This window comes from Epinephelus fuscoguttatus, linkage group LG3, assembly GCF_011397635.1.
Source record: "Epinephelus fuscoguttatus linkage group LG3, E.fuscoguttatus.final_Chr_v1".
Classification (NCBI taxonomy): Eukaryota; Metazoa; Chordata; class Actinopteri; order Perciformes; family Serranidae; genus Epinephelus; species Epinephelus fuscoguttatus.
In genome coordinates, this window is record NC_064754.1 from 24,567,190 (window position 1) to 24,583,207 (window position 16,018).

At 42.9% G+C, this 16,018-nt stretch overlaps 1 protein-coding gene across 3 annotated transcripts in view; it reads left to right on the forward strand.

Annotated features, from left to right (window-relative positions):
- tll1 (tolloid-like 1) overlaps positions 1-16,018 on the forward strand; it is a 79,602-nt gene that overhangs the window by 2,017 nt on the left and 61,567 nt on the right. The window contains exons 1-2 of one of the 3 annotated variants that reach the window (XM_049571991.1): positions 11,943-12,135; positions 13,819-14,306. In XM_049571991.1, coding sequence (XP_049427948.1) covers positions 14,126-14,306 — 181 coding nt within the window. In that variant the 5' untranslated portion in view covers positions 11,943-12,135; positions 13,819-14,125. Of the gene's footprint in view, positions 1-11,942; positions 12,136-13,818; positions 14,307-16,018 lie in introns of those variants that run through there. The other 2 variants (XM_049571990.1, XM_049571992.1) reach the window with 2 other exon arrangements.

A 16,018-nucleotide genomic window follows, 5' to 3' on the forward strand; every position in this document is an offset into this window, starting at 1 on the left:
GCCTATGCACAGTGTTTGGGTTTAAAACTCTAAAAACCTTTTGATCTTATTTTACTTGCAGTTTCCTTTTTTAAAATAAAGAACTTTGCTTCTTTTCATGAGATGATATTTCAGTGATCTCAGACATTAAGGACTTTTTGAACGTATGTGTCATCTTTAATTTAGTTTTTGAAATATCAAAGAAGTGCGTTCATCATGACTTTCATTTGTAATTTTATACTCTGGCCTGGTGGCCCAGTTGTCCAGTGTGACAGCAGTCTGTCTTCCTTTGTCATTACTCTTGTAGTCCTGCAGATGACAGCAGTGTGCTGATGACCTGACAGTCATTGAGAGAAGTGAACTCACAGAGCTCTCTCTCTCTTTCTCTCTGCAGCCTCTCAGTGAGGATCCACCTCCTGGTCACGGATCATTATTTGTATGTGGATTTGAGCTCCTGCATCAAAGGAAGTGGCTGTTGTTAGTTGTGGTGATTGTGGACTCCGTGACTGTTCTTCATTAAAGAGTGGTTTCCCCTTCAGGGCCCTGTAACTCCCAGAAAAAGTGGCTGCTGGCCCATCTTTTTAACAGCTTCATCTGACTGGAAAATTGTACTTATGTGCCCAGAAGTACATATAATCTTTTTCATCTGATACGTAAGAAAAGGTGCACAAGGTGGAGTCCCTGACCGTAAGAACATTTAAAACTGCTGAGAACAGAAAACAGAATGTTTCCTCCTGCGTGTGTTGTTCATCACTTTTACTTTCAGTTAAGATTTTAATACGGCTGAGGATCAGTAGTAGTAAACAGCCAGCAAATAATACAGACAGTGCATCTGTGTAGGAACCTGTCCCAGCTGACATTGGGCGAGAGGCGGGGTACACCCTGGACAGGTCACCAGACTGTCACAGGGCTGACACGTAGAGACAGACAACCATTCACACTCACATTCATACCTATGGCCAATTTAGAGTCACCAATTAACCTGCATGTCTTTGGACTGTGGGAGGAAGCTGGAGTACCTGGCGAAAACCCACGCTGACACAGGGAGAACATGTAACAATGCTAACCACTGCACCACCGTGCCACCTAACTGTGATCCTTTTCTAGTGATTTGGTGAATCCTAAATAGTGTCATTCCTTACACTCAAACTGTGTCAGTGTTCGTATTAAAATGCTTATAATATGCTTGCATTATTGTTTTTCTTTTGATTCAAAATTATTATTGTATTAATTTGTGCCTGAATGTGTTTGGCTTACTACCTAAAACCTTTTTACTTCTTGTTTGAGATCACTTACACATGCAGGCTGGTTTTGTTTGTATGCCACTTCCAGCAAATATCACAACGTAAAACCTGTTTTCTGTTTAAATTGAACAAACATAAGAACAGGGCTCGAAAGACTTTTTGCAGTGTACATGTAGTGACCTATTTTTCCATTATTAGACCCGTGGGTGATGACTGGGAGAACTTGACTCTTGCAGTTTCAAAAAGGTTTCCAAAATAATGTAGCTTTATTCCAGCCATTAAGTAATTACATACATTTTCTTTTGGGAGCCTTAGTTAAATAAAAACAGCAGATATGAATTAACTTAATTAATAAATCATAAGAGGAGAGGAGCCAGCAACAGCATGGTCAAAAGCTGTGTGCTCCCAGTCAGCCACGCCCTCTCCTGGTACTCCTCCTATTTATAGGTCAGCACCTGTGAGAGGGCACATACTCATACAAACCTAAACAAAATTATTATTAAGTGCCAAGTGAATAGAGCATTAACAAAAGGCTCCTACAGTACATATACTGATGTATGGAACTTTTAAACTTGCAGGCACCAACATATTTGTACTTGTACCAATATTTCATTACTGAACCAATGTGTGTATTTGTACTTTTTTCTCTGCACCTCTGCCACAGCTCAGCTGGAGCTGACTGAAAGAATTCCAACATTGATCACTGTGACATTTTCTTTTTTATGACAGTTCAAATATGATGAACACATCAATGTAATTTAAGCTGATTTATCTGAACAGTAATGTGCAGTGTAACTACTTTAAATTTTATATGGTCATAGCAACAGTTGTAGAATCCATGTTGCTTCTCAGCAAACTTAATATGACTATAAACTTAATACTAAATTATATTAGGATTCAGTGGTGACATCACAAATTCAAGAAGGAAGGAGGTCTCCTATATATTCAAATGGATTTTTGGCTGGTAGGTGGGTATATTACTGTACACGGACAGAAAAAGAAGTGGGTATACCTAAATACCTGCATCTACCCTCCACTACACCACTGTTTGAGTCTCACGGTCAATCAATGAGAGAGGGCAACCCTGAACCTGCACTGGTGCATGTAGGGCTGAGAACTTACCTTTTGCTAAGCCCCGCCCCTTTGTGATGGGCCGACAAGCTGTCAGAGTAAGCATGGAGCCCACACTGTAACTAACTGCACTTCCTGAGGAAATGTTATCATGTTTTTGGAAAAATGCGACAGTGATTCCAGAGAGAAGCAGACAGAGGGGTCTACAGTCTGTGTTTGAAGGATATATCCAGGATGTCAAACTGACTCAGCAGCAACAACAGGTTAAAAAGACAAAGATAGTTAGAAGCTCAAGCCGAACTATAGGCTACAGATCACAGTGTAAAAGTGAACCACCACATCACTGCTGATCGCCACAGAAGACAATGAATATAAAGGGAAACTTTGCTGATATTGAACCAGCTGTGTGGCATCACAGTGTGTGCAGATGAACAGTGTTTGGCTTTGCTGCAACGTGATAGTCAGATGCTCAGTTGCTGTTTGGAAATGGTGTTTGGCCTAAATATTCTCAGAGGGAATTATTTTCACTGCACATTATGACCCGAGAGATTTAAGTATTTTGGACTTGAAGAGATTTATCCAGTGATATTACCAGATAACGAAAAGCCTAGTATCTGTACACGTGAATGCATTGTAAGGGTCTCAACTGTCTCTGAGGATACCCTCCTCTTTACTGTCTTCCTATAGGTGGTGCAGGCTGTCCACCTCCCCCACCCTCCTCTTGAAGAATCTGCTAGACATGACTGAGTGTGTTTGTGTGTCTGTTAGTGATTTACAATAAGTGCTCCATATTTCAAAAAAATGTAAAAGCTTTGAAGCTGATTCAGTTGTCGCCGCTGTACTACAACTTTTGTACCAGCTGGAGAAAGACATCAATTTTTACAGTGCAGCAAAGTTGTGTTCTATAGAAATTCAATTCTCTCTCTCTCTCTCTCTCTCTCTCTCTCTCTCTCTCTCTCTCTCTCTCTCTCTCTCTCTCTCTCTCACTCATACACACACACACACAGAATCTGAGGTCTGCACTGCTTATTTCTACAGTCTTTCTGAAAGGAAGCATATCTGCAGGGAGCAGAGGCGAGGGCGTGCGCACACACACACCACACACACACACACACACACACACACACACACAATCCCAAGTTCCTGAAGAAGTGATGTGTCAGCAAGGGACTGCTGTTTACATTTACACACACACACACACACACACACACACACACACACACACACACACACACACACACACAGAGTATCTTGGGCTTTCAGAGCAGTGAGATGGTGTGAACAGGAGGATTTAGGCTGTTATTGCTCGCTCAGTACACTTCTTTCTCTGTCACCGCTCAATTCACCAAAATCTAACTCAGCATCATTGGTCTTTTATCCCGCTGTCATCCGCCTTCTGCAGCATTGAAAAAAAAAATGTCCAATAAGTAATTTCAGTATCTAGTCTGCAAATGTCTTTTGTGTCTGACTAGAAAACCTGTAGCTGGGTTGAGATTAGCTCAGCACACAATACTTGTTTGTAGAGCTTCTGAATGCTTTTACTGGGTCACTACGCCATGAATTTACATTTGGTAGGAGCTGACCCGATCACTTCAAACACGCTGTGTGTGCAAGTGCTGCTGAAATACACTAATGCACCCTCTGATTTCACCAAAAGTGTAAGGTGAATTACAGGGAAATTAGTTTGAAAAGAAGGCTTGTTGGAGTATTTCACCTGGCGTACATGTAATGTAGCTACTGTAGCTTAACGTCAGAGTGGTTTCCCTAGCTTTACATAAAGCATAAAAGCAGGGGGAACAGCTGGCCTGGTTCAACCCACAGTGAGAGAAAAACCCCAAACAACCCACCAATTGACAGAAAAGTAAAAACAAGTTATTCTTGCTAGACTTACTTGGTGTAACTATTTCTTGGCACACAGCAGCTGGACACAGTGATGCTGCACATCTTCCTGAGGTGGTATTGTCACAGTGAGGTTGCCAGGTGTGGTACCATTGTGTCTGTATGGAGACCCATACCTGTACCAAAACTGAACATCTGGCAACCTGCATTATTGCTGGAGATGCTGTGTGGAGTGTCACACAGGCCTCCATGATATAGCCAACGGTACCCTGTCAGCTGTTAGGTAACGGGATGAAATCCTCAGAGGAACTGTCAGACCTTACACTGGTGCAGTGGGCCCTGGGTTCCTCTGGTGCAGGACAATGCCCAGCCTCACGTGGCCAGAGTGTGTAGGCAGTTCCTGGATGATGAAGACAATGATGCCACTGACTGGCTCTCTTGTTCCTCTGACCTAAATTCAACTGAACACCTATGGTAACTTATGTATCGGTGCATTCAAGTACCACCACAGACTGTCCAGGAGCTCACTGATGCCCTGATCCAGGTCTGGGAGGAGATCCCCCAGGAGACCATCCACAGACTCATCAAGAGCATGCCCAGATGTTATCAGGAGTGCATACAGGCACATGGGAGCCGCACACACTACTGAGTCACATTATGAGTTACTGTGATAAAATTCACACACGTTGGATCAGGCGGTGATTTCAATTTTTCACCTTGATTTTGGTGTGATTTTGAATCCAGCCCTGAGTAGGTTGACGATTTTGGTTTCCATTGACCATTGTTAGATCATTTTGTTCTCAAAAAAATTATACAATGTACATCAGTAAAGATTTTTAGCTTGAATAATTTGTTCATCAAGATCTGATGTGTGATTTAAGTGTTCGCTTAATTTTTTTGGGCAGTGTAGTTCCACAACTGCCCCTAATAGATTTCTGTCTGTTTACGGATTAAACAGACGATCACATTAACTAGTAAGCTTTAGAGATACTGGTAGAGGTAGTTTTGAGCTTTGGAGAGAGCTAGGCTAAGCTAAGCTAGGCTAATTACCCCCAGCACCAGCTCCACTCTTAACACACAGACATTAGAGTGTTATTAATCTTCTCCATTTCTTGTGAAGACAGCATGTGGTGTGTTTCCAATTATATTGAACTATTCTTTAAACAGTGAGAACAACATGTTTTGTCTAACTTTGAGGTATGATTGCTTTGTAAGCCTGAGTACGATTGCCCTCCACCACTGCTCAGCTTTCACATTAGTGACATTGTTCTGTACCCGAGTGCACTTGCATTGTCATCTGTGTGACACTTTTGTTAGTTCTACAGTGTAGAAAACGGTGCACTTCCGTGTTTTGGGAAAGTTGATATTCACACACTTGATGCGTACAGTATTGGATGACATAGCAGTTGTACTGGAAACCACTTGGGCAAGTGTACTGTGTCAGGTTCAGTACACAATGTTCACACTAATAAAATGGACTTTGGAACTTTGGCGTCAAATGTACTTGGATCTGGGCCAAGGTCCATGATGTGAAAGCCTCCTGAAGGCATGTAAATTTAAGGGGAATATGTGGAACACAAGGGGTTGAAAAGTCAAAGGTCTCATCAGAGCGCTGCCCTACACCATTTCCTAATCAGGCGCTTAACAAGCAGATACTGGAAAAATGTTCATCCATCATCTCTGTCTCACTTTCCAGGATTCATTTATCTGTTTTCCATATTTTCCTCCTTACAGCTGCAGACATTTTTTTACTCCGACACGCATCCTGCATTCATTCTTCTTCTCCGCTGTTGTTTCATTGTGGTGGCACCAAGACAAAAGCGGTCTGTGTCATCTTTCCAAACGCACGACCAGGATCATGAATGTGAGCCACAAGCTGGCACGTGCACACCCACGCAGTCACGCCCACATGCAGGAAACACAAGAGGCAGCGGAGGAGAGATGAAGGTGGAGAATCTGAGCCCTGAGAGGTGCAGAAAAGAGGAAATAAGAACAGGAGAGAGAGAATGGCACGCACAGCTTGGCATTTAAACAGAGGATTTCCTCTGTACCTCGTCTTCCGTCCGCTTTCTCTGTTTACATAAGGAGAGACTACTTCGCATAGCTCATTTGAGAGGTCAGGAGTGTGATTGTGTGTGTGTGCGCGCTCTTTAACACACAGTAACAGCCATCATTTATAGTAAAATGAAACTTGTATCTTCCTGTGTTCAGCGAAGGTGTGAATCAATAACTCTGAGGCTCTAACTAAAACTTTCCCTTAAGTTGCTTCAAAGTGAAAACCTTTTGATAAGTTTTGTTGTTCATATGGCACCAATTGATTATAAGAAATAAAGGGGATGAAGAAATTAAACTACTTAGACATTTCTGGAACTACTAAACACTGTCTAAGCACTATCATCCTCTGTTGTACTCTGCTGTGGTGTCAGCAGACTGTCTTCCTGTGGCGTTTTAGCCAAAAGGTGATGGATGTCTCTGGCCACCTCTTTGCTCCCTCAGGGGGAATTTCATAAATACTTAAGACACTATCAGAGTCAGCAGGCCTGAGAGAAAAGATAATATTTTCCTTTTTCTCTTACCTCTTCTATCTCCACCTTTTATCAGCTGTCTAATGTTTTAGACAGCATACTTTGTAGAAAACAGCCTCGTTTCCACCAGGCAGTCCGGTTCAGCTCAGTTCAGTTTGTTACACATTAGAACAGATATTTTTGCCTTTTCATTGTCAAAAGTTGTGGATAGTAACAATAAACCAGTCCCACTCGTTACTGTCTTTTCATTACCCCTCTGTTGAGGTACTGAACACACTGATATGATTCCAAAAGGTGGAGATAGAAACACTGCAGTCTGTTGACTGCTGTAGATAAACACTTCTGAGGCTCATTTATACTCCTTTTACATTTGCAAGTAGAGTTGTCCGTTTCAATCATTGTAAATGTCACTGCCCTCATATGCATGTGTTCTAGGTTTGTGTGGCCAATATATACATCCCGACATGCGGACAGAGAATTCTTTTCCACTAATTTAACTATGTATTATTACATATTACAGATATTTCCATTATTGAAATTTCATTGTTGTCTCCTACGGTCATTTGTTGCTTGAACCATGCTACCGATTTCCAGTGGTATCACTCCATTTTGTCCATATCTGTAAGCTCTCAGACAACATGCACAAATACTGAAAAAATGACCGCAGAGTGTGGACTGAAGGCTCTGTCCGTCTCTGTCTCTGTGTCTAACGTTGAGTATAAATGAGCCCTTACAGCTGATAGTTTGAAATGTAATAGGTTACAGGAATTACCCTGTTTAAAATGTAGTAAGTAATGTAACGATTTTAATTTCTCCATCAAAGAGTTGTAACGTATACATTTGATTACTTTTTGATCAGTTTTCTGACAAACATTATAAACTAGGTAATGAAGCTGAGTACATGTATGTTGCACTTTTTATGCTAACTCAATATTGGCTAAAACACAAATGATGCTCTGATAGAGGATGTCCTCCCTAACCAATCAACAACCGCAATCTGATATCGACATTGCATTGGTCCAATGATACTTTCCAAATTTCATTGTCAATTCTCTCCCACTGTATTTTAGGAGTAAAGCGATAGTAGCGTATCATATGAGAAATTTCAATGTGTAAATTATGAACTAATTTTAAACGCAGGTCTGAAGAGTTACATTTCATTGAGGCCCTTCCACAGTCCAAATTTCCTTTTTTCAGATCTACGTTCACCTTATGTTTTCCCTAACGCAAGAGTTGGCTTGTTGTAGCAGCCCTGAAGGACTGTTAAGATAAAGGTGAGAATGGATTTGGACTGGGTGGCGGGCAGCAGGACGCCGCCTGGGAGCAGATGGAGAGCTCCACTCTGCTGGCGCAGCCTTGGGCTTTGCTGCCTCAGCTGTCCGGCCTGGACCCATGGTGAGACTACAGTGGCACTTTGCAGCCCGACGTACTGCTGCAGTTCGCTTACCCGTGACTGGATCCTGGTATGGGGGATGGACTGCTGCATAGGCTGCAGTGACGCATTGCACAGACACAAAGATTTTTGTCATTCAGAGCCCACAGTGATTGTTTTTAAGAAATCTTGTAAGCCATCATTTTACTGCTTGATTTTTCAATGAACATAAATAGCCAACCACTAAAATGACACCATGGATTGGTTTACCTTCTGTCCTCCCCAATTGTTTGATTCACCAGCCACCACTGATTTGGATGGACAGCAGAGGAGAGGATTTTGCTGTGGCTGTGGTTCGAGAAGTTTCTGCAGATGTTTTGATACTGTTTCTCTGCAGTAAAAATTGATCACTACCAACTTGTCAGTGAAGATTCTCAGTCACCCAGATCATGGTAATCATAAGTGCTATATAGTAGGCAACTGGACTTGCTTGCATTTCTTGAAGATGTTTCGCCTCTCAAAAACACAAAAACGGAACAGCATGGGCATTCCCTATATCGCAGGAGTATCTGAGAAACTCAGGAGGATTTTCAATGAACGCCACATCCCTGTGCACTTTAAACACACTGAGACAGAAACTGGTCCACCCCAAGGACAAAACACCCAGATGACTTCACACCCATTCACCCCTGGTCCCACCTGACCCTAACGACTCACATGATGGCCAGGTGGGTCAACGACTCACACTGAAACTAAGAGCTCACATGTGACCCCAATGACTCTAAAAGGGTTCACTCCCACACAGAGTTTAAAGCCTGCAACTCCGTACCAATCATTTAGAACTGAAGAAGCTTCTTGGATGAGAGGCGAAACGTCTTCGAGAAACGCAAGCATGTCTAGTTGCCTACGACATAGTACTCATGAGCACCACCTACTGAAGTGAAGATAACCACAGCTAATTAATCTCAGTCTTTGACAAACTATAAACTTGCTCCAAGCATTTGATATTCAAAAGACAGATTTTTGGGCTGAGTACATACCTTTAAAGTTAAACAAGTACAATGTGAACCTTGCGGAGTTGAGCCACTGCATATAGAATTGATGGGAAAGTGTGTTTGAGGAAAACAAAGCTAATAATAGTGCTCCAATACCTGCAGACCACAGCACTTGGGGAAATCTCAAGGGACTGCTGCTCGAATTGAGGGTTCCTCCTGATTTGTGTGTATGTGTGCGAGTGTGTGTGTGTGAAGGTGTGTGTCTGTCAGGGAGGGGTGGTGGTGGTCAGTGTGCTGGGTCAGAATGCTGGCGAGGTACTTTCTCAGAGTTTCAGAGACGCACTGATCAATAAGTGCTTTAAATAGGGACACAAATACCTGCACACAGCATTAATCTCAATAGCTGGATCCTATTTAAGAAGGAAGCATTTTGCTGAATAGATTGGCTGGATGGCAACCACACAGAGGTGCAGTAAGTGGTTGGAGAGGCCCAAACGCCACTCAGTGCCTTCTCTAGTGTTCATCAGCAATTGCTCAGGAGGGAAATCCAGACCACAAACTCACACAGAAACACACACAAAGTTGTATTGAGATTTTTTTACACAGTGGCCCAAGTTTTGTTCTATTAAGTTTTAGATAACTTTATTAATCTCGAGAACATAAAATACTTTGGTTGCACACATACAGGGACAAATAGCAAAGGAGACATAAGTCGTATATGCTGCCACAACAGTAGGGACGCTAACAAACTAACTGCAAGAGTCTTCAATACTGTTGATCAGTTAATAAATAAAAGATAACTATAAATGATACACTTGAAAACTGGACAAACTAAACAGACAATAAATGTGAAATTAAACCTTAAAAATGATGTCAAGTCCACAACCTGTATCTCAGGAAACAGACAAGTATCACGTTATTCAAAGGTTTCAGTGTTGTGGGCACGAAAGACCTTAAATCTCCCTGTGCAGCCATTTTAAATCTGTAAACAGTCACTCAACCCAACTACAACACAATACCTTCTTACATAGGCCTAAGTATGATTTGAACTCTACTCCAAAACATTTTCTAATGAGTTAGAAGTTGGACTGATTACAGAACCATTTTTTTTTTAATAAACGTGCTGATCATATTTTAATCATTGGCTGTTGCAGTCACAAAAGACAGTTTCATTCATGACCTACAGATTTTGTTGTCCTGTTGATGGGGGCATCAGATATGAAAACCTTTATCGTGTTGTTTAAGAGGGCAGGGACAAATAACTTAAACTATTTTGTAATTTCATTTTCCGGATTTGTTGAGTTTGGTACAGACAGTCATATTTCCCCTCATAATGAACTGTAACAACTTTGGTGAGTTACATAGTACCATCAGAGGTCAAATGTTTTTGTCCAATCACATACTTTGATTTATGACCACATGCTTACAAACTAGCCAACCTTAGCATGCTAACATGCTACATTAGGATGATGAATATAGCAAACAAATTCTGCATTGTCATCGTGAGCATAGCGTGATGTTGTTAACATTTAGCTCACAGCACAGCCTCACAGAGCTGTTAGCATGACTGTAGACTCTATTGTTAAATGTCCAGTGTGTGGGATTTAGGGGGATAGTGGCAGAAATGGAAAATAATATAATAAGTATGCTTTCTTTAACGTATAATCACCTGAAAATAAGAATAGTTGTGTTCTCTTCACCTTAAAATGAGCTGCTTAATCTACATAGGGAGCAGGTCCTCGTCCACGGAGATTGCCATGCCACCATGTTACTATAGTAGCACAGAACAGACAAACCAGACACCATCTCTAGATAGTGCCATTGGTGTTTTTGCATCAGCAAATATAGTTAGCACCCCTTCCACGACGAGCATTGTCAGAAAAACACCAATTTTTTTTAACATGAAACTGCTTTATTAAATGTTTTTATCGGTTTGACTCACTTGGTCCATTTGTTTTGGAGAGAAAAAGACCTCTGCGGATAACTCAGCTCCCACTACAAACCTCCTGAACATCTAAAATGATCAGAGATAAAGGTGACCCCACATTAGCAGGTGTTGGCCTATCTCTCAAGAGCTGAACAACATATGAGAAACACTGATTTATAACATGGAACTGCTTTATTCAGAGACTTCAGGATCACCTGGTCCATTTGTTTTGAAGAGATAAAGTCCTCAGAAGATGATTTCGGCTCTGGTAAACCCACCTGATCAATGGCCACTAAAAGAATTCTTACCACAAGTTTCAGGTGGTTGCAATTTACAATACTCACCACTAGGTGACACTAAATCCCCCTAAATCTTACCTTCCACACTGTTACAGATTTTTTTTGGGGGGGTGGGACTTTTGTATGAGGCTAAAGTAGCCTACATTTTGTAGCTGACCCAGTCCACAGCAGTACATTACTTAGCTTTCCTGGCAGTACTACAGCCTGCTTTTCTTAGTTGGGGGCGTGCTGAAAGACGCCTACTGTAGATAATACCAGGAAAAGTTTCAGGTGATTGCAATCTGCAAACCTCACCACTAGATGCCACTAACCCCCCCTAAATCTTACACACCTTGAAAAAACTCTGCATTAATTTGTTCTGTTTGAGATATATTTGTATGAAGAGACTCTCAGTTGGAACTGGTGAATCTTCATCCTGTTTTAAAGGTCAACAATCATCTTCCTCCTTTAATATGAAGGTTCAGGTTGTCACCTGTTCTGGGACAAAAATCAGGAGTGTGTTGGCCTACACGAGCTGAGCACTGTGTGTGTGTGTGTGTGTGTGTGTGTGTGTGTGTGTGTGTGTCTGTGCAGCCTCCAGGGGATTTGTGTCCATGCCTCGGGGCGTGTGTAGTGGACAGCTTGCGGCTGGATTGATAGAGTGACGTCAGCGCGCCGCTACCTCTCCCCGAGGGCAGGATTAGTCGGGAGCAGCAGAGACAGCGCTCCGGTAATCTCCCGGTAATAAATGGGGGGAAACGGGCACGTTCGGAACCGCCGGTACAGAGTGACACCGGAGGCCCCCTGAGACTCCTGAGATCTGACTCCTGCATTTGAAGCATGATGGGTCGCCTCGTGACGCCGCAGCAAACCGACGCGCCCCGGACAGGTAAACGCAGCAGCAGGTAAGCTGCGGAGACGCAGGGTGAACTCGTCTCAGGAGGATTTACCTTGGCAAGGTGTTCACAGGCTGCACTGTCTGTCAACAACTGCTGCTGTTTTATTTTTACTGCTGGTGTCTGCCGTGTGTGTGCGTGGAGGTCGGAGATTATGGGGTGGTTGTTGACAACTTTACAGCCCGTGCAAAAACTGAGGGGGAAAGACGCCAAGTTTAAGTGGCGGTAAATGTTCCTCTCTCACTTTGAAATACATCTTTGGTTTCACAGAAACACACAGGTTCATTCATTCATTCACTGTACTTGGTGTGAGTGTCAGTGATGCAGGGGAGGATTGTGAACCCACTTGAACTCGGTTCATCTGCTGTTGACCGACCTACTGCTGGCAAGGTTAGTGTTTATGACCGATTAGAGGAGACATCATAGCTGAATGACAGACTGATGTCTATCCCGCTTGGTTGCATATAGCCGGCTCCATTATTTGGAGACAGAAGCCTTGCTGAATTTACAGAAAAACGCATGAAATAAATACACAATTAGACATAAAACTTAAATCCGTCATTGCTGGTTTCACGGAATTTTATTAAAACATATTCCCCAAACACTCTGGCTATTGTAGTTGATTTTTTTCTCCATAATGATCCCTCTTTAAATGCGTATTTTAAGCTCTATTTCTTCACCAACTTGCACTGTACATCATGCCGCTGTACTCAGTGCCTCGATCTATACTGCCAGACAGATGGTGTTCAACGTGCTGAGGCGCGCCTCTTTTTAAGCACAAGCCCTAATTAAGCTTAATTGTTTTTAATTGCAATTAATCTTACCTCGGATCTTTTTTTCCATTTGTCTCTTTGTAGGACAGAAAATGAATGAGGGGAGGAAGGACAGACTTGCCATGATCATAAAGGGCAGCCTAGTCTATATAGCCTACCACCTCCAGGCATTTATGGTTCGGCTGTCACCTACTTGGCACCTGCCTCTCAATAACAGGATAACAGCCTTTATGCACCGGGTCTAAGTGGTGATGGATACTAAATAAAACCCACAGGGCAGTTTGTAGCCGCCGTGTTACTTTTACCGCTACCGGTTTGCACTGTAAGTTCACTGTATTTTATGGATCCGTGTGAGTAAAGGTCTAATAACCTGTAAAAATCAGTGCGCGCTTCCTGCACGGTCGGTGAGATGAGAAGATCACTGGAGTTTGTTCATTACAGTGGGTTAGGTTATCCAAATGTATGCGCCTTTTTGCTCAGTGTGCGTGCGTGTGCGTGTGTGTGAGAGAAAGAAGGATAGAGTCAGTGTTTGCATATGAAAACGGCAGCAAATGCTCTGAATAGGGACAAATGAGGACAAAGAAAGTTTTGGTTCTGCACCACTTGGGTCGAACAGTGCAGGTATTTGGCGGGGTGTGTGTGTGTGTGTGTGTGTGTGTGTGTGTGTGTGTGTGTGTGTGTGTGTGGGCGGTGCGCTGACTCGGGTTGAGGGTGACAGTACCACTACCGGACACAGCAGAGAGAGAGAGGAGAGAGGAGAGAGAGGGAGGGAGAGTGAGACAGTCAGTGCTGCTTGGAAATATGCGAAGCGGATGTTTCTTGTGCGAGCAGCAGAGACACCGCCGTGCGTCTTTGCGCTCAGAGATCATCCACTCCTGATTCACTCACCGCGTCTTTCTCTCGTTTTTCTCTCCCACAGCAGCCTCACCTGCGAAGCCACAGCGGAGAACAGCGGAGCTCCTCAGCGGACACTTTGCTGACTAACCCCAACAGACACCGGGACCGACCGACAGACACCTCAGTGTACTTTTCACCATGGAGGAGAGCCGGGCAGAGTAACTTAACGGCAGCCTATCCGCGACCAGACTGTCAGGGAGGAGAGCGATCTTCACAATGACCCGTTAAATTCCTGCCGCCGATGTTTTCTTTGGAGAGTGGATTGACCATCTCCTAACAGCAGAGGAGACGAGCAGAGAGGCCTTTTATTCCTTTATTTCAGTCTTCAGATGGACCGAGTGCCCCCGGCACTGGCCGCTAAGATGCGCTGGATCACGCTGATGCTTGCCGGCTTGACTTTCTGGGGCAAAGTGACTATTTGTAACTGTTTCGACTACGAGGAGCCAGACTATGATTATTATGAAGAGGAGAGAGCGGAGACAATTGACTACAAAGACCCGTGCAAAGCTGGTGAGTCCTGAATCTACACACTTTTTTATCTGTAGTCCTAAAAAACCATTAAACATGGCCTAAGTATTTAGTTACGGTGATCCAGCCCCTGGAGCGCGCTGGCTCCGAGGTGGCACGTGTATGTGTGTATGAGGGATGACAGCGGGTGTGTGTGTGTGTGTATGTCTACGTGCGTGTGTGCGCACACTGATCCAGATGCCCCTTTTCCCCACGACTCTTAACCAACGGTAGTGATCCCGCGGGGTGATGATGCCACGTGCAGCCTGGTGACTGTCCTGCTGAGCCCGTGTCCTCCCGAAGCACACGCGCACACGTACACATTCAGAGCGTGCATCACCTGTAGGCTGGATTTGGGTCCTGATTGTGGCCGAAATGGGTGAATTATATACGGGCAGTTTGTGTATGTGCATGCAAGTAGGCGTCTGTGTATGTTTGCGCGTGCATCCAGATGTTAAATCAACCATCAAGGAAGATGAGAAACAGCTGGACTCAACTGTACCAAAACACGCGCTGACGCACGCTCTCTCTCTCTCTCTCTCTCTCTCTCTCTCTCTCACACACACACACACACACACACACACACACACACTGATAAAATTTTTGTTGGACCTTTAATGATCTGGGAGCTGCCGTGGAACAGCAGTGAAACCATGTTTGGTCTCACAGACAGTAGACACGTTTTTATAATGAAATAAAGAACATTTACACAAATTGATCATAAACATTAGTTTCGACTGTGTCAGCAAAACTGATTTAAAGTGTGGCTTACATATTAAGCTTTTTAAAAGTTTCAATGTATTATAGGTCTTTTATAGGTGTGTGTGTGTCATGCCTGGTGTCTCTGTGCGCTCCACCCAAATGAACTCATGTTTTTGACACAAAGCTGGAGATTCATTTAACAATTTATGCAGATCCCTTTGTCTTTCCTGTGTTACACTACAGATCATATGTCCTGCGTGGCAGTATTTGGTGGTGTCCAATCCATCCACTTATTGTAGTCTTCATGATTTTAAAAACTCAACTGGCACAGACATTTTTTTTGCATATTTACATACATTTGAATTTAAATATCCTGTGTGGACAATACAGTGGCATCTAGTGTTCAGGTTGCAGAACTGTGCCAAGCGTGTAGGAGAGGTACAATGGCTGACGTGAAAACGCAAATAGCCCTCTCTAAAGCCAGTGTTTGATTTGTTCGTTGTGGCCTACTGTACAAACATACAGGCCCTGCTCTGTATGTAGATATAAACCGCTCATTCTAAGGTAACGAAAACACAACACTTCTAATTTTTAAGGTGATAATAAACTAATGAAAACATAGTTATGTATAATATATACCATTACTGCCAATAGGCGCACCTTAATCCAACACACTGGACCTTTAAGTGTATTCCTAGATGTATTACTCCATTAATGCACAAAGACCGGAGCAAACTAGAGACTGATTGAATAAACAAACTGACCTTTAATTAAATTAAGTATGCTACAATACATGTAACTTTGCCCTAAAACATAGTTTAAAATTATAATGAAGTGATTTGATTTCCAGATTTAGGAAATATTTGATCAAATATTAAAGAAGACTAAGATCTTCAACAAGCAAGTATCGAGACTTGATTGCCAGCCCCAAATCTGCACTCATCTTGCACTTATGTTCTTGTGTGTTCAGGTGTACGGTAGCGTTGTCAAATATATCGGTTTATCGATACATA